The 22098-nt window shown below is 41.7% G+C and overlaps 3 protein-coding genes across 4 annotated transcripts; 2 read left to right on the forward strand and 1 right to left on the reverse strand.

Annotated features, from left to right (window-relative positions):
* Window positions 1-3376: 3376 nt before the first annotated feature.
* On the reverse strand, window positions 3377-7121 carry LOC146392194 (regulator of cell cycle RGCC). Its single transcript, XM_084943255.1, has 5 exons — window positions 6964-7121; window positions 6024-6188; window positions 5288-5368; window positions 4572-4634; window positions 3377-4021 (listed from the first exon to the last, which is right to left on the reverse strand). Exons 1-5 carry the CDS (start codon window positions 6983-6985, stop codon window positions 4014-4016), a joined length of 339 nt encoding a protein of 112 aa, XP_084799381.1. The 5' UTR covers window positions 6986-7121; the 3' UTR covers window positions 3377-4013.
* Window positions 7122-8258: 1137 nt separating this feature from the next.
* Window positions 8259-12546, forward strand: pcdh20l (protocadherin 20-like). The gene is made up of 2 exons (XM_084943268.1): window positions 8259-8329; window positions 8768-12546. Exons 1-2 carry the CDS (start codon window positions 8282-8284, stop codon window positions 11294-11296), a joined length of 2577 nt encoding a protein of 858 aa, XP_084799394.1. The 5' UTR covers window positions 8259-8281; the 3' UTR covers window positions 11297-12546.
* A 1019-nt stretch (window positions 12547-13565) lies between these two features.
* plp1a (proteolipid protein 1a) lies at window positions 13566-21766 on the forward strand. Of its 2 annotated transcripts, none has more exons than XM_084943399.1 (7): window positions 13566-13836; window positions 15820-16006; window positions 16140-16296; window positions 16638-16806; window positions 19128-19201; window positions 19314-19379; window positions 21234-21766. In XM_084943399.1, exons 1-7 carry the CDS (start codon window positions 13833-13835, stop codon window positions 21399-21401), a joined length of 825 nt encoding a protein of 274 aa, XP_084799525.1. In that variant the 5' UTR covers window positions 13566-13832; the 3' UTR covers window positions 21402-21766. The 2 variants fall into 2 exon arrangements, with proteins under 2 accessions (XP_084799525.1, XP_084799515.1); XM_084943389.1 differs by lacking the exon at window positions 21234-21766 and adding an exon at window positions 19748-20764 and having other exon boundaries at window positions 13571-13836.
* Window positions 21767-22098: the final 332 nt, after the last annotated feature.

A 22098-nucleotide genomic window follows, 5' to 3' on the forward strand; every position in this document is an offset into this window, starting at 1 on the left:
TTGCTATGCCAGTCACTATCGTAGAGAAAAAAATAGTCCTGCTGCAGGTCGGTGTTTACTTTCATTGAGCCAAAAATGATTTTAAGGCATTTATGGCTTACACATAAATATCTCACACAACTTTAAAGTGATGCTATTTTAGAGATTGTTTATGCCTGTAGTCAAAGGTTTGGGCATCCTCAGGCAAACTGCTTGTTTTCTTGATTTTTGAAGTGAAAAGAAATAAATACAACCTGTGCAGCAAACATGCATTAAAAATGAGCCTTTCTTCAAATGTTTGCACACAGCCACTTATAATTTCTTCGAAATACAAAAGCTGAAAAAAAGGAATTGTGACTGTGGGAATTTTAAATTATATTTTAAGCCTACTGGTGTAGCTTTGCATGATTCACAGTTTAAAATAATCCTTATTTATCTTATACTGGGATTTATAGCCTATTAATTCATCTACAGTCTGATGTAAGCCTCTCCCTGAGAGCTTCTCTCCCATTAAGACTGCACCCACTTTAAGTCAACTTTGTTCTGATTGCCATTGCAATTAGATGGTTTGTGGTGCTCACAGAAAGAGATGTGAAACTGAGATGAGCAAATTAGGGATGTCTGCTCTTACTGACATGATACAAATCCAAAGGTAGAAAAGGCTTTTGGAAACCAAGCAGTCTAAAGTCCGAGAGCTTTTTGCTTACAGCGATTATTTCCACATAGACTGACCTCATTATTTAAAACTTTGGCTATGCTTAATATGGGCATCCACCACTATCCATGCATCAATCCATCCTTCTGCTTCTCCACAGTTATATCTATATTGTAAAGCATACCACCAAGTCCTGCTTTTGTGAGCTCTGCAGGAATAACAAAGTGCTCTGAGTCCTTGATCTGGGCTCAGAGAGCAGCCTCAGTTATGTAAGACCCAGTCAGACTTTTACAATTCATTGTGTGTGTGTGTGTGTGTGTGTGTGTGTGTGTGTGTGTGCGTGCGTGCGTGCGTGTGTGTGTGTGTGTTGGGTGGTTGAGCAAGCTAATTCCTTGGGTGAGCGTTGTTAGCCTGGACCATTTGTGGGACTCTCAGGGGAAAGGCGTTGCTCCGGTCTCTCATCAGGCAGATGACAGAAGACTGCGTGCTCTGCATGCTGCACTCATCTCAGCCACGATGGCCTCGCTGCACAGGCCATATCTCTGCTTCATTTACTCATTGTCTGATAATAACAAGTGTCTCCTTTCTGCTGCACTCAATTACGTCTTCATTAGCTTGCTAACTAGTTTAAAACAAACCAGTATTATGTGTAGCGGTTTTAAGTCTTTGTGACATTTATTACAAGGATACCTGAGTATATGAGTGAGGGTCGTAAAGGGGACAGCGTGATTTTTATTACGTCTTCATTTCTCAGGACTATTCATTGTCTCATCATAGCATCAATTCATTCTAATTTACCAGCTAATGAACTCAGTTCATTCATCATTTAGTCTGTCTGTTATCTAAACAACGACTGGCTGACATATTGACCTCTTACTTCGCTGTGCTGCCAATCAAGCGCCGAGCTCATAGTAATGAGCGCATAAACAATAACGAGGAGGCGTTCCCAAAAGACAAACTGATATATTACATCAGATCCCACTGAAGAGCAATCTAATAAAAATCATGCCGCATAATTAGCCGCTGGTGACTTTTCATGTAGCCTGCGAGGATTAGTGTGGCAGCAGTGTCACAGCAGCAAGAATCAGAGCGGGATGGAGGACCTGAAACATCATTAGAATGACAAAGTGGGAAGCGATGCCGGTGAAATTCCTTTCACTCTTGCTTGCACTTCACCATTGTGTTTCCTGCATTCTTGCTGTTCCTCACCTTCATTTAAAATAAACAGGATGTGCCCATCGCTTGCGAGGGAACTTCCATCATGTGGAAGCCAGCTTTGTAACTATCCTGAGCAGCTGTGGCCTCAATCAGTCAGTCTGGCCTTTCTCTTAAGTGGAACAGACAACACAGTAGAAGCCGGATACTCCACGCTTACCCCTCTGTATTTCCTTACTCTTTGAGCAGTCTCAATTTTTCTTTTAGGTTCCTATTATTCCTCTCATCTTTACAGTAGCATCACATTTGAAGCTCATTTGCTCTCGCCACTACACTCTTGTCTCTCCCTCCTTCACCTTTTGAGGTGAGGCGGCTCTCGTCCCAGTCAGCACGGTTAAATAGTTGGCCACAGTTCAAAGCGGGAGCTTGTCTTTGTCTTCTAATGAGACATAATCAGACCAAGAACAGTAACTTAAGTGTCCAGCCTTTCCTCTTTTGGACTCTGTCACTGACATGCTGTCAAACAAATAGGCCCACCCAAGGAGTCTATCCATAATATATCACTACCAGGGCCGGTAATTATATCAGCTATAGCTGCCTAGAGATTCCTAATGACAAAACTAAATAACTTCTACCCTGACAACTATGTTTTTCAGCAAGCAGATGTGTGATTGCAATAAGCAGACTCTAAATATTTCAGGCTGCTTTTTCAATTCCTCATTCAGAATCATTTGAAACTCCGCTTTGACATGTTACCATAGGCTAAAAATACATTTGCATAGATCAGCTGGGTTACAGTGCCTCTGTCCCTCATTGTAAAATTACAAGTCGCAAAGAGTGACAACTTTACAAGCACAACAGTCACCTCACCCTCATGTGTTTCTGTGGTGCTCTGACAGACTGGAGGAGACACCTGCACATGCATGTCACTAGCAACACCTACACGCCCGTGAAATGACAGCAGAGGATAGAAAAAACCGCGATGGGAAAGTCTGCATTTTAGTCAAAACGCAGCGGTTTCCTGCCTTCAGTTCAAAGATTAGATTTGTGTTAGGAGTAAGTACACAGTCTAAATGAGCATTGCTTTTCTCAGCAGCACTGACGCACTTCCTTTTTAAGCCTGTGTCTGAGCTAAATTTGTGGTTTTCCTGTGCTGGTTGCTGAAGTGAAACTCAAAGAATAATCAGAACAGACACAGAGGAAGCAACTGCAAAAATAAAGAAAAACATTTGAGGGTCTTATGAGACATGAAGTGTGACAATAGCAGAAGTCAGTTTAGAGAGAAAGAAGATGTGGGCACATTGAGTGTTAGTTGTGAACACTGTCAGGAGGTTTTGGGTGTTTTGTTGTTTTTTTTAAGAAAAGTGACAACCGCTCAGACTTGTGTGGCAAATCATATGTGGCTAGTAAGGCCAGAGCCTCTGCACAGAGTGAATATGTTTTTAAAAAATGGCAACATATTAGCCCTGCAACCAACCTGTCGAGGGTGTACCCCACTTATCGCCCTAGGGTAGCTGGGATAGGCTCCAGCTCCCGTGCAACCCTAATAAGGATGATTGGAAGGAAGGATGGATAAAAAACATCAAATTCATTACAAATCTCTTTTTATTTTCACATGCATTCATCTGTATATACATTATATATTATTAAAACAAAACAAATATCATAAAGACCTGTACACCAGAAATGCCCTTCTAGTTAAAATTAGTTTGAAATTAGCCTAAAACTTTTGTGGCGTCTAAGATTTTGATCCAGACAAAGCTCAGCTTTCTTCAAAAGGATTTAGAGCCCTTTCCAGGCATTGCACTTATGGGATTTTTTATTTTTTTTTAATGTGGGATAAACATGCTTTCTATACTCTAGGCAGTGTTTTTGTTGTGTTTTTTCTTTCTTTTTTGTCATATGCCCAAACAGATGGAAGCTTTGTCTCATTTTAAGAATATATCACACATCCTGGATCTGATGCTGCAGGCGGACGTTGTCTTTACTGGCTGGATGCAGCATCGCCGGGGGTGTGTGGGAGTTCTTGCATTTTCGGAATGGACTGCCCTTTTAATTTCGGATGTTAACCTTTTCCCCCGGAGTGGCGAGGGGACCATTTGCTCCATCAGATCTGCTCTGGTGTATATCTCTCTTTCTGCTCAGCAGTAGCCAGTCGTGTCGCCCCCAGCCTATTCCCTATCCCCCCCCCTCCATTATTGTAAGCGGCTGTTTTGCTCTCTGTTCACATCTCTGCAAAAAGAAAGAAGAAAAAAAGCACAGGCATGTAAACAAACACATCAACATGCAGTGACTAAGTGAGCCTTGTAAAGATACACGGGGAGTTACGATTAATTTGTAACGTTAATTCGCTTTGTGTCAAGACCACTGATAGCAGTGGATTTATGCTTTGCTCCCTGTTGCTTGTGTGCGTGCTCTGGGTGATGCGTGTGTGTTTAGGGGCCTCTGGAACACCACTGCTTTACCGCTGATAGCAGGATCATGACGCTCATGTAGTCAAGTATGCCATTATCACTAAAGCGCGTGTAGATAGTCCACCTGAGTCCCCAGACATGGCATTTACACATAAAGGGTGCTCAGAGATAAACAGCAGGGGGTACAGTACACTATAGAAACAAGGTGGATACTGCTACACAGTCCAAAACACCAAAACATACGCCACGCTCATGTCGGCGCGTCTCTGCCACTGTAACATACTCCAACCTGCTGGCTTGTTGACTCAGTACAAAAGAAGTCAAGAAAAGATTGGATGATAGAGGGTGTAATTTTCTTAAATACGCACCAGCAAGTTCCCGGTCCAACATGTCGATAAAACTCTCAATATCCCTTGTGTCTCCCAGCTTGGCTGCAGAAAGAGGACAGAAAGAAATGGAATTTGAGAAACTATAAGAAAAATAGAGCTGCAGTGGAACATTTTTGTAGAGAAACGCAGCTCAGTTCAGTGGTAGCCTATTTCCTTTGGACCAAACGCTGAAGTTATCTAAGTCTCGGCATTACATAAAGTTTGAACTGAACTGGCAAAAAAAAAATAAAATCTTGGGTTCCTTTTATTCAAACTGAGATAAAGCTGATTTTAAGAGCTCCAAAAAAAAACCTTGGCAGCCTCGTTCCCACCAGGATCTCTCTGTTGTAAGCTTTTTCTGTGTAAAGCCAAACAAAATTGATGAAAAAATATGACTGACACTTTCTGGTCACCTGATGTTTAACTTTAACAGTACTCTGTGGATGCAACTGCAACAGCACTCATTAATCCACATGCGCACGCAGCCAAGAGCCGGTCTCATCACTGCATATAACAGCACAAATGACTCCACGCAGGAGCTTTGAAAGAAGAGCGCTGAGACGTCACAGCCACAGTGGAAGTTTCTTTGTTGTCTAAACCAAGACAGATTCCAGGGCATTGCAGATGCTTTCTGTGTAGCTCTTATAAAGTGATAGTGATCGCTGTAAGAACTGAGGCTATCTAGATGGAGATGAGCTGATAGAAGGCTCCAGTACCTTTTGATGCCCGCGTTATTCCTGCTGTGTGGAGCTCCTCCTCACTGGTATTCAAACTGTTCCCCATAGATGGTTCACTGCCTGGGGGAAGAGAGGGAAGCAATGAGGGAGTGAAAGAAGATAACAAGCACTAAGGGCAGTCCTTGCAAATGATCAGTGACAATGACAAAACTCTAACATAATGCAGGAGTTGCACGTAATGATGATAACATGCGATAAAAAAAAAATTAAAAGGTAAGTGTTCGGCGCTAGTGACTCCCATGTGTCGGCCTTTGAAAGCAGTTTGCCTGTTGAATCGTTAGGGGGGCAAAATACTTTCAATAATGACGACACATGGGAGCAGAGGGGGGGAAAACGGTTTCTTCTTTTATCTTATAACCGTCGACAAATGCAGAACAAAGGGGGGAAAGACAATTACACAAGATGGGATATCCGTAATTGCAGCTCATTCCAGTACACAGTATTGTCACGAGCACAAACAGCCACTTTAATGGAAGTGTGTAGGGATGTGTCCTCTTGTACCACTAATTTCATGCAAATTAAATGTGTCAAGCTGCAGTTGTTTGGGCTGATAAAGGGGCTCAACTGGAGTCCACGGGGATTCCAAACAATGTCACTCACCAGCATGATGCACTAAATAATTACTTTCCTTCCCCCACACTTTGTACATTAGGCAGATATTATCTTAATCACTGCTCTAACATATTCTTTTTTCTTTTTTTTTTGAATAACTTACTGCAATCTGAGTCCTCGACTCCACTGTCTTCACTCAGCCCTGTGAGAGTTTTGGCCTCGTGCAGTGCTTTCTGGTAAGCATGCGGTCTGCTTTGAGAAGGGGCCTTCAGCTCCTCCACCACATCCTGGAACTCCTGGAGCAACTCATCAAGCTCCAAGTCCAAGTCTGTGGAAAATGTGACAGCAGTTGGAAAGAAATCTTCAAGATGGACTCAGCTTATTTCAGCAGTAAAAGAAAATAGTAGAAGCACTGAAATAAATATTTTTAAAGACTTGATTAAATATGGGGACCTGAGAATGTTTTAAAGGGCATTTCAAAGATACCAAATTCCTAAAGTTAAGAAACATACATAAAAAAAAAAAAAGGAAAATCTAAAAACTACCAGCTGAAGTTTATGTCAGCGTGCTGCATCAGATAACTGGACATGTTCCCATATGGCATATAAAACAGTAGACGGACAGTAAAACACCTGGTCTGCAAAGTGTGATTAAAAATATATTTATATATATTACATCATAAATCAGAGTTGTACGCTCTGGGCTGCTATAAAAACTTTTTTAGCGCCGGCACCATTATTTTAAAAATGGGTGTTACATAAACGCAGTTTAGGTTTTCTAACATTTTATTAGGCTCACATAAATATCTCAAAGTTAAAATTCTATATGGTACACTAAAATTAAAACAACTTTGGTGTGTTTGGTAGATAAGTAAATACGTATGATTACAGAAAAGTACGACTACAAAAAGGATTAGGAATTTAAAATAAGTGTCACAGCGAGATGATTTTTAAATCTTCCTATAAAGCTTTTCTATCTTTTACATATATTTGTGGTTTTTTTTAATATGTTTAGTAAATTTAATAAAAGGCTGGGAAAACGTGCTCTATGATCTATCACTGAAATAAATTCAAATTATTGTCTCAAGCAGGCGTTGGACTCACCCATGATACTGTCTGAAGACATAGCGGGACGTGAAAGAAAAGCGCCACGAAGCTGCTGTGTGTCTGGGTTCAGAGCGGTTTGATGCTGACAGTACTACTGTACTTTTATTCTAAAGACTTCCACACCCGCTCTGTGAGAGGGCATGCCCAGCCAATCATGTCACAGATTAAAAACCTCAGAGGTCGAGGGGACTATACGTGGAAATGGGGAGGGGGCGGAAAGTAAAACGAGGTTGTTACGCAAGTAAAAGAGAGTGAGACTGGAATAACCCATTAAATGCTGTAAGCGGGGCTGTGGAAAAAAATATCCGTTGTGGTTTTAGATGAAGACAGAAAAGAGGGGTGTCAAATCCTCGAGTTATTCCGTTTTGGGTAGGGGGCGTAATGCGGGGGTTTGAGTTTTATGTACATTAATATTATATTATTATTTGCCCGATATAATTTCCTGGCTGTGACACAAGTAATCTTAAACACAGGACACTTTGATAGGAAAGAGAAGTGTCGCACACGCTCCAAAACAAAACTCCGAACAACAAACTTTATTCTTCTTTCACACGTGCACTACTCTGCTCTGTCTGTAGGGGGCCTTAGAGTGCAAGCCTATGGGCCATGCAGTATTTTGGAACTGTCAGGGAAACTTAAAAGCCCTGCTATGAAGCAATACCACACAAATAAATGCTGCATAACCAGTCTTGTTCTTTGATATCTTGAGATCTCAAGTAAATGTATCTTGCTTTCATGACTACGGGTCAAATTTCACCAACCGTTTACTGTCATTAACCCTAAAGAAAATAAACATTTTCTTTTTTCTTCTGTTTTTTTTTTTCTTTTCTTTGCGTTTCGGCTTTTTTTTGTTTGTTTGTTTGTTTGTTTGTTTTGTTTGTTTGTTTGTCTTGTTTTTTGGCACATGAAAAAAGCATACCAGAGGTTACGTACGTTAAATAAAATACTGCACTCTCAAATGTACTTTTATTGTAACTGAGGAGTCATTGTTTCTTATGACAGTTTACATCTACGTGCACTTTATATCTATGCATGAGTATGTGGACATATATTTATATATATATTCATAAATGTGTTTGTGTGCGTGCAGTTGTAAGTAATTTTAAGCAACAGTGCATTCGTAGTTCCAGCTTAATACACATGAATTCAGCTCAGCCAGGTAAACCTGTTGTTCTTCCATCTTCTCATGTGGCAGCCTGACAGGAAGGTAAGTTTTGTAGGAGGAGCATAATTATGCCTTCAGCAGTTTTATTTTGCTGCCTCAGTCCTTAGCATTCACTTGCTGCTGGGAACTTGGCTAACATGTGTGAGGGCAATGGGCCATGGGACTCCTGATAATATGAATTGGGCCGGACTACTGCAGGTAAGAGCCAGCTGAGTTTATCTCTTTTGATGGTATCTGCACTGTATTAGCGTTTCTAATTGAGTGATATGTTGCAGCAACACACGAATGTGCTCGGTGTATTGTACAGCATCATGTGCTAAAGAGGTGTTAAATTGAATGACCCTTTATTCATTTTTAATAAAGAATGTCTGCTTTGATATTTTCCTTTTATTTAAATTCTCTTTGTTATTTGTTTACAAGAGCACTTGGTTGGAGATAAGTGAGAGGGAGGCATCGAATTACCTTATTGTGCAGCTGCTTGCTTTTAAAAGAGCTCACTGAGGCATGAAGTTTAAATTTTATCACCACGTTGAAAACTTAAATAACTTATATCATAAGTTTTAAATAGAATAAATGCCTGTGTAACTCTACAAAGACTACTGCTCACTGTTTCGTTTTGTTTTCTGTCTTTGTCAGAAGCTGCTGATTGTGGTTCACATCAGGCAGATCATATGTAGTTCTCTCCTGTTTTCCGTCCCAGAGGAACTGGAGCCTGACACTCTGGTTGGATCACTTAGTAAAAACTTTTCTCCTCCATATCAGCTCCTGCCTCACAAGTACCTGAGGATGGACATAAACACGGGGAATTTCTACACCACTGAGTTAAAGATGGATCGCGAGGCCATCTGCCCCGCAGAGAAAAAAGCTGAGGAATGTGTTACTTTATACAATGCCATCGTGGGGCCCTCAAAAGACCTTATACAGTTTTCTGTGATCATAGAGGACATCAATGACAATGCGCCGCATTTTGAAAATAACAAAATACACCTTGGGGTGCCCGAGGATACGACCGTGGGGACCAGTTTCCTGCTAGATACTCAGGCTCTGGACATTGACACCGGTCCTAATGGAGAAGTGCAGTACCACCTAAAAGGTTCTGATGGAGCTTTCGGTTTAAAAATCGAAGAAGACAGCTCTTTAATTATGTTGGTTGTAGAAAGAGCCCTGGATAGGGAAACTCGGGACCTGTTTCAGATGCAGCTAGTGGCCACAGACTGTGGTGTAGACCCTTTAAGTGTGTCTGCAGATTTAATAGTCACAGTGACAGATGTCAACGACAACTGTCCAGCCTTTAGCTCTGATAGCCCACACAGTGTCACCATCCCAGGAGACTCTCAGAAGAACACAGTGGTCACTCAGGTCAGAGCCACAGATCCAGATTTAGGCCCAAATGGTGATATCGTTTACTCCCTCAGTCCCAAAGTCTCTGAGCGGGTCAAGACGCTCTTTAGCCTCGACAGTCTCACCGGGTCCATCAGCCTTACACGGGACCTTGAGAGCGACACCTCAGAGGAGCTCGTGTTGAAAGTGTTAGCCAGCGGCCATCACTGCCCTCCAGCAGACACTCAGGTAACCATATCCGTGCTCCCCAAGGCGAACCAAGAGCTGACGATCAAGATCGGGTTCATAGCGGAGCATCAAAACCAGACTATGGTGTTACAAGAGAACCAGCACCCCACTGCCTTAGCCGTTTTAGAGCTCGAGGGTGACAGCATCTTCAAAGACTTATTTCTTGCCATTGAAGGTGAAGTGCCTTTCACTTTGAGCCCACAGAATGGCAAGTATCTGCTTTCCACATCAAAGCCCTTAGACTATGAGATGGATCGTGAACATCATATTTCCGTGGTAGCACGCGTGAGATCAGCTGAGGGATCTGTGATCGTTCCTTCTAGACGTGTAGTCACGGTGCTGGTGGCAGACATCAACGACAATGTGCCATATTTTGCACAGCCTCACTACGAACTCCAAGTGGAAGAAAACAATCAGCCAGGAATGTCACTGCTTCAGATCTCGGCTTCAGATGCAGACAGCGGAGAAAACGGCATGGTGACATACAGGCTTGAAAACTACAATCCAACCATGTTTAGCATTGATTCTGTAACAGGTCAACTCTCTCTGCTGGTTCCTCTAGACAGGGAGCAACAGAATGTACACAGACTCACTGTGTTTGCTCGGGACAGCGGCTCTCCTCCCTTGGAATCCATGGCCACTGTATCCATTCACGTTCGTGACCAGAATGACAATCCACCTGTTTTTCTTACCCCTCACTTCATCTTTTTCATTCCTGAGAATGTTCCAACATTATCCCAGGTGGGGAAGGTGGAGGTGAAAGACCCAGATAAAGGGGAGAATGGGACAACAGAATTGTATGTTGTAAACAGCAGTGCACCTTTTGTTGTGGATAACACCCAGGGGATGCTACGCACCACTAGGAACTTGGACCGCGAGACAGAAGACCGCTATGAACTCTACCTGCTGGCCAGTGATCACGGCCAGACAGTTGCTTTGACTTCCACTGCCAGAGTGACCATCTTTGTGGAAGACATCAATGACAACCAGCCAAAAGTGATCCTTCCCGGCAGCAACTCCTCATGCCTGACTGTCTCTCCAGGTACCCTGGCAGGTGCCACCGTAGGAAAGATCTATGCCATTGATGAGGACTCTGGACTGAATTCAGAGATTACTTACTCAGCCACGGCACCGGAGCCTTTGCAAAACAGCAGTCCCTTTCGGATCGATTCAAGGTCAGGGAACATCACCTTAAGCCAGCAGCTCCTTCATACAGACCTGGGAATGCATCACCTGTTCATTGTGGTCAGAGATGGGGGTAAACCAGTTCCACTTTATACCACTGTCTGGATGAATTTGTTGGTCAATGACAGCACAGAGCCTTGCCACTTGGACCGGGTGCCCACCTGGACAGGGACACTAAACTTGGTTCAAACCCCTTCAAAGGAACCGATCTGTAACGTGGAGACAGCCAGATTTTCACAACTGATTCTGTTAATAGGCCTGGGTATGATGCTGGTGTCCACATGTTTGTTTGTGGCCACAGTTATTTGCTGCCTAAAACAGAGGAGTAGAAGTCTGAAAATGAACAAGCGAGCATACACTGAGGCGAATGAGATTCCACTCAGGCTCAAAGACAAATATTACTCTGATTAATAACAGCAAGCAATGTGTAAAGCTCACAGTCTCAAAGATAAAAATGTCCTGTGAATTAAATGTATTCTGTGTATTTGTCAAGGGCTTCTTGCATTGTAATAAGTCATTGATTCAGTGTGATGCACGGTGTATTCAAACATGTCGACTGCAAAACTGACAGGTTCTGTAGAAATAAAGTTGATCCATTTTCTGATAATGGAACGAGCATATACACGTTGACCTGATAAGTGAAATATGCCGAGTCATCCACAAAAACGTATTCCCTGACAATTCTCTGAAAAAAACAACTAAATTCAACTGTATTTCACAGATTTATTCCACAGCAGGCCATCGGTAAGATACCAGCATTACAGACATTATCTTTAAGGATTATTGCCCATGACCCCTGCGGGTAGAAAGATTGAAGTAATGGTCTGTTAGGTTGATTGGTCCTTTCTCAGATTTCTGACTGAGTGATGGCGAGTCTAAAGTATTTAGACACACAAAAGGGTTTAATGTGCCTCGGTTGGGGAAGTGATGAAAGTCTCTCAAGAAGTAACTCTGAGATGAGCTCAGGAGGCAGAGGGTGGCCACGGACAGGTGAGAGGCGGCAGAGGGAAGGCACAAAAACATCTCAAGTAACCGCCTCACACCTGTTACTTGATAGCACTGCTTTTCACCCACAGAGCTGGATCGCACCAACAAGGCAGAAAAAAACCCAAACCTACTGTACTGCACCCAGTAACCTGACAGGCTTGTTGTTTTGATAACAGATGTTTGGAGTGAAATCACACCGTGTTCAAAGACACAATTACAAAAGACACTTGCTCTTGTGTTTTACTGATGCATTTGCATGCTGGAGAACAATTGAGATATCAAACCAGGTTAAGTGATGCATAAAGTATGAATGAGTCAGGCTGAAACGTGTTTGCAAATCTGTCAACACACAGTCGCGCACAGAGGGCAGGGTAATTGTTTCAGCTTTCTCAAACGAAAAAGCTCCCCCACCTTTTAAAATCATCTTTACAGTATCATAAACCATTAAGAAATCCTTTGAAGCTACACCTGCATTAGAGGGAAGAAGGGAAGCAGAGACTCGGTGCCTGTAAAACACAATGTACAACAACCTGGTTAGTGGGGAACAAGGCTTGTATAACATGAGTGGTGCCTCTCTGAGGATTTCTGAGCTGGCGGCTCAAAAAATAAATAATCTATTAACACTTCGGTGTGAGATTTACTATATCAAATGAGAAGAAACAAAGACTGCTACATAAAAATTACAGACTAACAGCAGATCTTTACATAAAAAAAACATGTAGAAATGTATATTAAAGTATATTTATTCTATTTTATTTTTAAGATGTACCTGATCTGTTGGCCAAAATACAAACGTGTTTGGAAAGTGGGGGGATTTTTTATTTTTTATTTTTTTTTACATAATTTATTGATTGTTATTGGCCAATTTTTAGCCCCAACTACAGTCCACTGGGGGATGAAACTTAACCCAAACGCTTACAATGCTGTTGCAGGGCAACGCCTGCCATCTACTGGGCGCAAATGAAGCAATATAGGGCTAATTTTGTTTTTACATTTCTGGTATTAGGCCAGAGGGAGGAGATGAATCAGAGCACAGTCTCTCACTGCGACACAGTCAGGTGCCCTGGGATCAGGAATGTTTCCTTGATGTACACAAAAAGGACATTTTTATCTTAATCATGTTCCTTTTTCTTCTTCTTATGCTGAACATTTGATGGATGGCTATATTGCAAAAAAGAGAGCTGGCGTGACAGATAAGTGATTGCATATTACAAAAGGAAAGGGACTCATTGAAACTCTATTTTGTTAGGTAAGATCGCTAAAAAATAAACACTTCTCATAAGTGTGCACATGTTTATAGTTTTCCTTTCGCTGGAACATTCCAAAAGAGGTTAAAAAACCGTGACACCGTTTATATGGGTTGCTGGGATGCCACTTCAGTCACGGTAAAGTTTATCTCACTGCAAACAGATGATATCTGTCAATTTCCTGTAAGAATGTCACCTGAACGCTCAAAGAGCAACACCATGATAGCCAGTGTTATCTCAATCAGAAGTCGTAGACCCACAGCGTCTGAAACAACAAGCTCGACTCAACATGATGTACGACTCATTCCTCATTTGCCTGGACATGTTGGCATTTTGACTTTTAAGACAAAAAGGTCTTAGCTAACCACTGTTTGTCCCCACACACACGAGAAGAAGAAAAATGTATTCTTCTCTGCGTGAGCACGTCTGTATGCAAATGAGCGTCAACAATGAACTTAGTAAATGTCCGCAAGTTTAAGGACCCCGGCCTCCTCATCATTTCTGCTCCTTGAAGTTCATTGAAAAGCGACATTGTTTCTTTAAGGTTGCACTCGCAGTCATCGGCGGGTCTGTCCATTGTTGGGGGGAACAGAACAGCGAGTTGAGATTGATATACGGGGGCCGGAGACAAGTTGCGCATATCATCAGCGGACCAGCTGCAGTGCGGGCAGCGAGACAGTAGCCGACAAGTCCTTGAACGCATCTTTCCAGACATGGGTAAGAAACTTCACACAGACTAGAGTCCACCTTTATTAGCTTGTAGTATGTTCTTATTATCACTTCTTTTCTTGGTTGTATGCGATTGTTCTGGGAGGGAGGGGAGCAGTGAGAGGGTATCAGAAGTTATTAAAGTGGGGGCTCTCTTTTTTTTTGTCAGTGTAGAGGTCGGCTTCTTACCGGCTGATGCTCCGCTGATATTATGAGATTTATTTCATGCTTGAGATGGCAGGGCTACTTTTCAGACGAGCCTTGTCGCATTTGCTTTCGCTCGCAATCCTTCTCAATTTTTATAGAGGCGATTTGGCCCCAGCTTTTGCATTTTCAAGACTATTCCTGCAGGGCTTGTCTTTTCATTTGGGTCACAATCACAGAGCCAGAGAGGGCCGCAGTGATTCGTAATTGGCTAATTGGCACAAGGTGCATCTGAAGGCCGGCCTGATTGACTGACTGAGGTTGGTGTTAAAACTTCTGGATTATGCTGATACAATGTGTGTGTGTATTCTCTTAAAAAAAAAAATCTATCTATATGTACTGTATATAATTTATTGTGTAGCTATGTTATTCACAATTTCTTGTCAAACTCTGCGATCTGTGCACAAACCCTCGCTATGTGAATCACATGCAATCAGTTTGCATGTCTGGTCATGCACAGACACCCAACAAAGCTATGCGTTTGCTTAAAGAGCCATCTATTTGCCCCTCTGGCCATCTGTGTTTACTGTAATGGTACCAGCTACAGTCTGCCTGCTTCTATTGTGCATGTCTGTGTGGATGCATGTACACATTTACACAGTTCAATTGTTTGTTTCTAGGTTTGCTTTTTCCATCCTCTTCCAGCACTGGCAGCTCCCCACTATCATTTTCTTGTTCCTGTGTCTTCTCAGTAGGAAGTCTGGTGAATATGCTTGTGTGTGTGCACGCAAAGCACAGAGGTGCCTCTGGCCTTTGTTTGCTTGACATTGGTGGCCCTTGTACCCCCATGATGGTGTGGCACAAAGACTGTTGTCTCTCCAGTCACAAAAGCAGCCTCTCTTTCTGTTTCGCTTTGCCTTCTCCTCAGCGTCCTCCCTCTTTTCTCACACTCTCCATCCTGGCTGGTGAATGGAGTCAGGGTGTGAGATGGGGTCAGAGTCGACACGTCCCCATGCCCGTGGCCCTTGGCATCCATTCAAACAGCACATGACTACTGGGGGGAAATGCACAGACTTAATAAGCGAACTTGTGTGTTTACAGCTGCAGCTTGATCAATGCTGACATTTTATCTTTAAAAGGTTGCTTTGGCTGGCTTTGTTTTTCCTTATTGTATTTTTTACCCCTAGTATTATGTAGGTAGGTTTTTGGGTTGTCAAATTTCATGATGCTTATCTCTGGGGTTTTCTGTCGCCACCAAGTTCAGCTGTATTTTATGCCAAATGCTGTGTTCGTGCTATGAAATGAGATGATAACCTTTTTGTCTACTCCCAATCATGAAAATTGACAGAAGCCCTATATTTTTAATTATCAAGGGTAACATGAAATAGTTTCTGTAGAAAGGATCTGCTGTTGGATATTTGGGGCACGAATCACACAAAGTTAACTCTCAGTTGCACATGTTTAGATTGAAAGAACAATCAATAAACTGTTCTGCAGTTTTAAGCAGCACAAACAAACACAAAAAAACTATTTAGCTTGTCTGTGCTGGGATGGAAGCAACAATCTCATAAAGGGATGTCTCAAAACCAGAACAAATGCAATCAAAACTATCTGCATGGCACAAATTGGAGTTCAGTGAGAGTAATTTTAGTTGAACAGATCATTTTAAAAGTTGCAGCACAATTTAATTTCCATTAACTTGAAAGAGTGAAAACATATTTCCTGTCCTTGGGAGAAAAAAACCATGCAGTTTATTCTTTAATATTTCGCAAGTTTTAATGGTGTACTATGTCTTTCCGCTGTTCATAATATGCTTTGTTTTCCATGGCGCTGCATGTCGACTAATAGGTTGCTATGAGTGCTGTATGCGGTGTTTGGGTGGGGTGCCGTACTGCTCCCTTGTTGCCACACTTCTCTGCTTCTCTGGCATTGCCCTCTTCTGTGGTTGTGGGCACCAGGCACTCACAGAGACAGAGAGGCTCATCGAGACATACTTTGCACGTAACCTTCAGGACTACATAACCCTAGCCTACATGTAAGTCGTCCTACATTTCCATCATCGAAGCGTGATCAAACCTGATCTTCAGACTTCTCATGATTTCGTCTGTATTTTGAAGGTTTAACCCTTTTAACCTCTTAACGTTTTCTTTTTCCTTTGCCACTCTCAGCATTCAATATTTCCAGTATGTCATCTATGGTTTGGCCTCCTTTTTCTTCCTCTACTGCATTGTGCTTTTGGCCGAGGGCTTCTACACTACGAGCGCTGCAAGGCAAACCTTTGGCGAGTTCAGGAGCACCATGTGCGGCCGCTGCCTCAGCTCCTCGGTGAGAGGGCCCTGAGTGGGAAAAGTAAAAAGGATTGGACAGATTGGATAGGATTTAATACATATATCACTCCCTGGTGGGTGGTGAGCTGAAAAATCTTAAAGCTCCTAAAGAAGAAAAAATCTTAAGGGACATGCAAAGATAAGCATACAGTGAGTGTTTGAGTGGTCTAAGACTTGAGTAGTTGGAAGAGGAGGCAAAAAGGGAGATAAGTAGAACTAACCTGAAAAACAAGTGTGGCTATTAAGTGAGTCACGCCTCATAAAAACACTCTTAGATTGTGTGCATCCATTTAATATGATAATGCACCCTAATCTGTGGCCTGCTCTCTCCTTGTGCAGTTTATAGTGATGACGTATGTGCTCGCTGTGCTGTGGCTGCTGGTGTTTGCCTTCTCGGCATTGCCAGTCTACTTCTTCTACAACATGGACGCTACCTGCCACACTATTGATATTCTGACCGAGACCCCAGCAAGTATCAACCAGCTTTGTGTTGATGCAAGACAGTACGGTAAGAGGAACTCCCATCGCAGTCAGTGTTTGGCCTCCTCATGCAAAATCCATTCACATAAGGCAAACCTGTTAACACACTGCATATTTATCTTACTGTAAACAAATCTCTTGAAACGGCCATTTCCAGTGATGATTTCTTGCCAAAGAATTGGGAAAATGAAATCCTGATTATGGTTTCTGCTATAACCTCCACTGTTCAAAAACTCTTTAGCACGCTCGAGGTCAACAGCCATTCCCACAGCTGTCTGAGGCTTAACCTAAGGACATAATGCAAACAATATAACAATTAATACAGAGACAAAGCAGCTGGAGGGGAAACGGTTATGAGGCTATTACTGTGGCAAAACTATTTGTGCGTGTAGTTTTGCTACAGTAATAGCCTCATAAACAGTAGGCCACACACCTTGTGTTGACGCTATTAGCATGCTAATGTAGTTAGCTGAGGTGCTTGCAAATATATTGTTGCTCGTGGTCAGTGGTGGGAAAACTCAACTGCCAAAAGAGGCATTTTTGAGCAGTTTTTGACCCCCAAAAGTTTATATGGTGTGGCAAAACTTATTTGATCTTTTAACACATGTGAAATGATTAGTTGGCATTTTGCATTTGTGAAACTGGAACAAAGAAAAAGTCTACACCTGCACTAGTTGGAGAATATGTGCATTTCATTCATCAGTCAGTGTTTTTGTAAATGAATCAAATTAAAATCAGTCTACTTTGATGATAAAACATTTTGCATCATAGTAAAAAAAAAAGTGGGGGGGGGGCAGTTTGAGTTTAATTCCGGTTAAAGTCCTTGCTGAGATCAGGCTTACCAGTAAGCCAGCAGAATTAGTGGTCAAAGCTCTAAATTCTCTTTTTCCTCTGTGGATTTACTTTATTTGGATTTGAATGCATAAAACTATGGGGACTCAGAACTACTTATTTATGTATACAGCCATACAAGCCACTGCAGTCCGACTTCAGCAAATTTGAGAGGATAAGGTGCTATGTGATAGTCAAACACTGTGATGTACATTTTAGGTACCAAATTATTAAAACTTGACCTTAAATTCTGTGTTTATAATTGGAGATATATTTTTTATATAATCAAGAATTGCCTAAAGCTATGATTTGAAAAAAAAGTAAAAAAAAAAAAAAAATTACTATTGCTCATTTCCATTTTTCACTGGAGCCACTTAAAATAGCCCGAAGAGCCCAATGCAGCTCTAGAAGGGTTCATGACTCCTGCTCATGCCTTTCTGAATTATCCACACTCAACTTTAGTACAAGTTGCATGATGTCAAAATACATTGCCTAACATGTAGATACATTCATTTGGATGTGTGACTCAGTGGCGACAGCTTTTACTGCACACTGGCATTTCGTGTTAGATTCGTAGTTTTTCCTGTTCTTCTTCCTGACGCCTCACATCTTGTACTTGAGTCTCCCTGAAGGCCTAGCTCTTATAAAGTTTATGTACTAGGAGGCATTGTCACGCCATCCAGAGCTGGTTGAGACTTGTCTGCTGCCTTGATTGCGCTCTCTACGGCACCTTTTATTTAGTTTGGTAACATTTGTGAATGATTAGCAGTAAACGCAAAAAGTGCTCCTGAGGTCATTGGGATCTCATTAGTTTTGCAGCAGTTCTGTCATATATCATAGTGCTGATCAAATTAAAATCTCAGCAAGGCAAAGACACTGGAGGGAAAAGTCAGACGAAATCCAGAGGGGAACATCAATCTCTGTAGGCTACAGAGTTTCGTGGCAGCTCGCATGCCACTTAAAGACATTTTTCCTAAAATCCCCCAGAACGTCAGCTTTCATTCATGCTCCGTGGGCTATGTTTTGTACAGAATTTCATAGCAATCCAGCTAATGGCTGTCAAGATATCAGTCCAGACTAAAAGTGTCAGCAGACCCACAGCACAACGCTGCCATCCCTGGAGCCCCAGAGTGTGGCTAAAACACATTTGCCACACAATGAGGCACACTGTTGCACTGAGTGATTTGTTCTTTCATTACACTGTCCTGAGGGTTAAACACTCGCTAACACATCAAATGTGCGTATTAATCTGCAGCTGAAAATAGTCCCCAACATACACACACACACTCTTCTGTTTGGTGGAAGTTTAATAAATTTTAACATGCCTGGCTCTGTGGTTTGATTTGAGCGCCGCAGACCGTGAAAGTCAAAAAGGATTTAGAATGAACAAATTAATTGATTTGTTGTGGACTTTTAATGTAATTTTACAGGCAGCAAGAACAAAATATAATAATTCTATCTTTTTATGTGCAATTGAGTGTTATATTTGAGTACATAAGTTTATTTTTTTTTCAACAGGACTCTTGCCATGGAATGCAGTACCAGGGAAAGCTTGTGGTATGACCCTGTCCAGTGTCTGCAAGACAAGAGAAGTGAGTACGGTAATATGAAACAACTCGAGGTCTGCTGTCATGTTGTACAATTTGACTGACATAACACAAATACAACATGTTGTATTCACTAACAATAATCTCCCCCTACTAGTACCGCATGACCTACGACCTCTACATCGCTGCCTTTGCCGGCGCTGGCATCACGCTCCTGGCTCTGGTGAGTGATTATGCTGAGGTCAAGGCCAGTCTGGCTGCAGTGTGGTAATATAACACTGGTGTTATGGCTCATGTGACTTAGTGACGCTCAGAGTGTAGGCAACAAGGCATCTCAGGCATCCATGACTGATGACCTTTGTACTGTTGCTCTCTGTTCCTCTTTCTCAGCTGATGCAAACATCTTAATAATGCTGTAATGTCTGGTGTTCCAGCCATGCAAGCAAATTGTGCAGCCATTATACTCACATGCTTCATTACAGAAGCTGTTATGTGGATGGCATCCGCTCTCAAATTAAAATGACTGTTGTGGATTTTTCTTGTGTTCGTTTTATTTTCTGATTCTTCTTGTTTCTCTTTGTCTTTTCATAGCTGACCTATACTATGTCAACCACCTATAACTTTGCCGTTCTGCGGTATCTGGGGAGAAAGGGCATAGGTGCACGGTGTTAGGACCCAGCTTCCTGTCTTTTCTGGCTTCACCACGAACATGGGAGTTTAAAACGATGGCAACTCTTCTTTTTTTATGTGATGTGCACACTACTATGTCTGCTCCTGGATTTTTTTTTTTTCTAAACTTGTTATATTTTTACTTTTCTTATTATAAGGAAGTTTTTTAATGGTTTTATGTTTTTTTTGTGGGTGTAATTTCTGCTTTGAAATCGTACTTTCATTTTTTCTGATGTTTTTCAATCTGTGCCAAAATATTTGTGAATTATTGCTCTTGTCACTTGCCAAGTTCAATGTTTGAAATGAATTTCTGCCTCCCGCTGTACTCACAAATAACACAACTTTAACAAATTACCATATGTATTAAATGACCACTAAATTAGAAGATGTGCAGGTAGTTTGCAGCTGTTAATAAGAATTGGGGATTAGAGGTTACTATGGCTACCAACCATCACATCTGGCTGCCATGGTAGCAGACAAGCATGCACTTGCGGTCTTATGCTGACCTCCCGGACTTTTCTCACGGGCCAGAGAAAAGCTCCAACAATGGAGTCATGTCTTTTTTAAAAGCTAACCAATAAGAAGCCAGTTCTGGGGCCACCTGCACCATTACTCTCTGCCAGAGGTTATATTGCATGTCAAGGGACAGGGTCCTCTGGACAAAGAGAGGGTCAGACCTCTCCAGAGCCACAATGTAGCTCTTCTGGGACAGCAACAACACACACATACAACTCGTCCACATGCTGCTGCATGGACCCCACCCCCAACACCAACACCATGTAAAATGGATTCATGGTGAAGGGACAAAGGGAATTTTATTTTGAATAGTTTCTTATTGACAAAGGGACATTTTGTTTTTGTTTAGATCTAGTGAGGTCTGAAATTGTTTCTCATAATGTTGAGATGGCAGAAGCACTAGGTGCTTATACTTGAAGTAACCTCATAATATAAGCCCAAAACCACTTTGTTGAGGTGTGATACCCCCTGCTGGTAATGAATGGCTGAGGTACTTAAATAGAAAAAGGACAGGTTTGTTTTGTGTCTAATTCTTTAGGGATTTTGTTGTAGTTATTGTATAACACTTGTTTTTCACTTAATGTAGCTTTTTTTTTTTTTTAACATTTGGATATTCCTAACAAAACCTTTTGCATCCTAAAAAGTAGACTTAGTGGAAGCTCAGCATAGCTTCTAAAATTGGATTTGTCATGTTGCAGCAGTTTCATTTTCATATGTCAGTAATATTTAATTTAAAAAAAAAATGCTTTGAACTGTTTGTACACATGGCCTCTGAAAACATTTGGTGTATTATCAGAATGTGAAGCTGATGGTTCATCCTTGGCTTTTTGCCACATTAGGAGGCCAAGGTGTTTTGTAAGGTGTTTTGTATTCTCTCCTCGTGTGTCCACAGGTGCACTGTTCCCTTCACTTGGCTGTGTACCAGGTCTACCTGAAGATGCTACGACACAGGGCAAAAAACGAGGAGAGAGGTTACGACCTGTATAGGAGACTGCAGAGGGACAGAGGAGGGATACTGCGCTCTCCGTACTCTGAGAACAACCCGTCTGACACCTTGTGAAAGGACATTTTGTAGCAGTTTTGCTAACAAGCTTTCTGCAATAACTGTAACACCAGACCGTGTCAACAAATGACACTGTTTTGTAGACTGTTCCACTTTAATAGTATTGTAGAGGCATATTTCAACAGTTGGGGCATGATACAAAAGCAGGGTTTTTTTCTTAACCAAGGATTACAACTTCATATTTATCCTTATTTCAACACAATGTGCTGCATGTGAATAATTTCTATAGATTATGTACTTTTTCTTTTCCTTAAAATGTACTTTTGAAGGCAAACGTGAGGATTTTCTTTCCTGCCTCGATCTAATTTGACAGTATGCAGCGGATCCTTCTAATGAAGGGAAAATAAAAATGCAGCACATGGTTTGATTTTTGTTTATAATGGAGAGGAACATCATTCACCATCAGGTTCCCACACATAGTCATGCAGTGACACTCAAGGATTTGATGCAATTCAAATACGGCACATTTTGGGGTTAAATCTGAAGCTGTTTTTCATTTGGGATCTTGCTCCGAAATCCAGATGCTTCATTTTAACCTTTAAACGTTACAGATATCTGCTTTAAAAAGTGATGTAGCTACTGCTAAAAGGGAACCAGTAGTAACACACATGTTGTTGCACACTTAGTAACACACTCAAGGATTTTCAAGCAACATGTACCAAAAAAGAAAAAAAAAAAAAAAAAAAATAGGCTC

Source organism: Perissodus microlepis, chromosome 2, assembly GCF_051167445.1.
Source record: "Perissodus microlepis isolate ML-2025 ecotype Zambia chromosome 2, ASM5116744v1, whole genome shotgun sequence".
NCBI classification, from domain to species: Eukaryota; Metazoa; Chordata; class Actinopteri; order Cichliformes; family Cichlidae; genus Perissodus; species Perissodus microlepis.

Coding starts and splice junctions, on each gene's coding strand:
- LOC146392194 (XM_084943255.1), bottom strand. CDS start 6,985: ATGTCTTCAGACAGTATCATGG. Junction 6,189..6,963: donor GTCTTCAGACAGTATCATGG/GTGAGTCCAACG, acceptor CATTTTCCACAG/ACTTGGACTTGGAGCTTGAT. Junction 5,369..6,023: donor AGTCGAGGACTCAGATTGCA/GTAAGTTATTCA, acceptor CTCTTCCCCCAG/GCAGTGAACCATCTATGGGG.
- pcdh20l (XM_084943268.1), top strand. CDS start 8,282: ATGGGCCATGGGACTCCTGATAATATGAATTGGGCCGGACTACTGCAG. Junction 8,330..8,767: donor ATTGGGCCGGACTACTGCAG/GTAAGAGCCAGC, acceptor TGTCTTTGTCAG/AAGCTGCTGATTGTGGTTCA.
- plp1a (XM_084943399.1), top strand. Junction 16,297..16,637: donor GCCGCTGCCTCAGCTCCTCG/GTGAGAGGGCCC, acceptor CTCCTTGTGCAG/TTTATAGTGATGACGTATGT. Junction 19,380..21,233: donor GCATCACGCTCCTGGCTCTG/GTGAGTGATTAT, acceptor GTGTGTCCACAG/GTGCACTGTTCCCTTCACTT.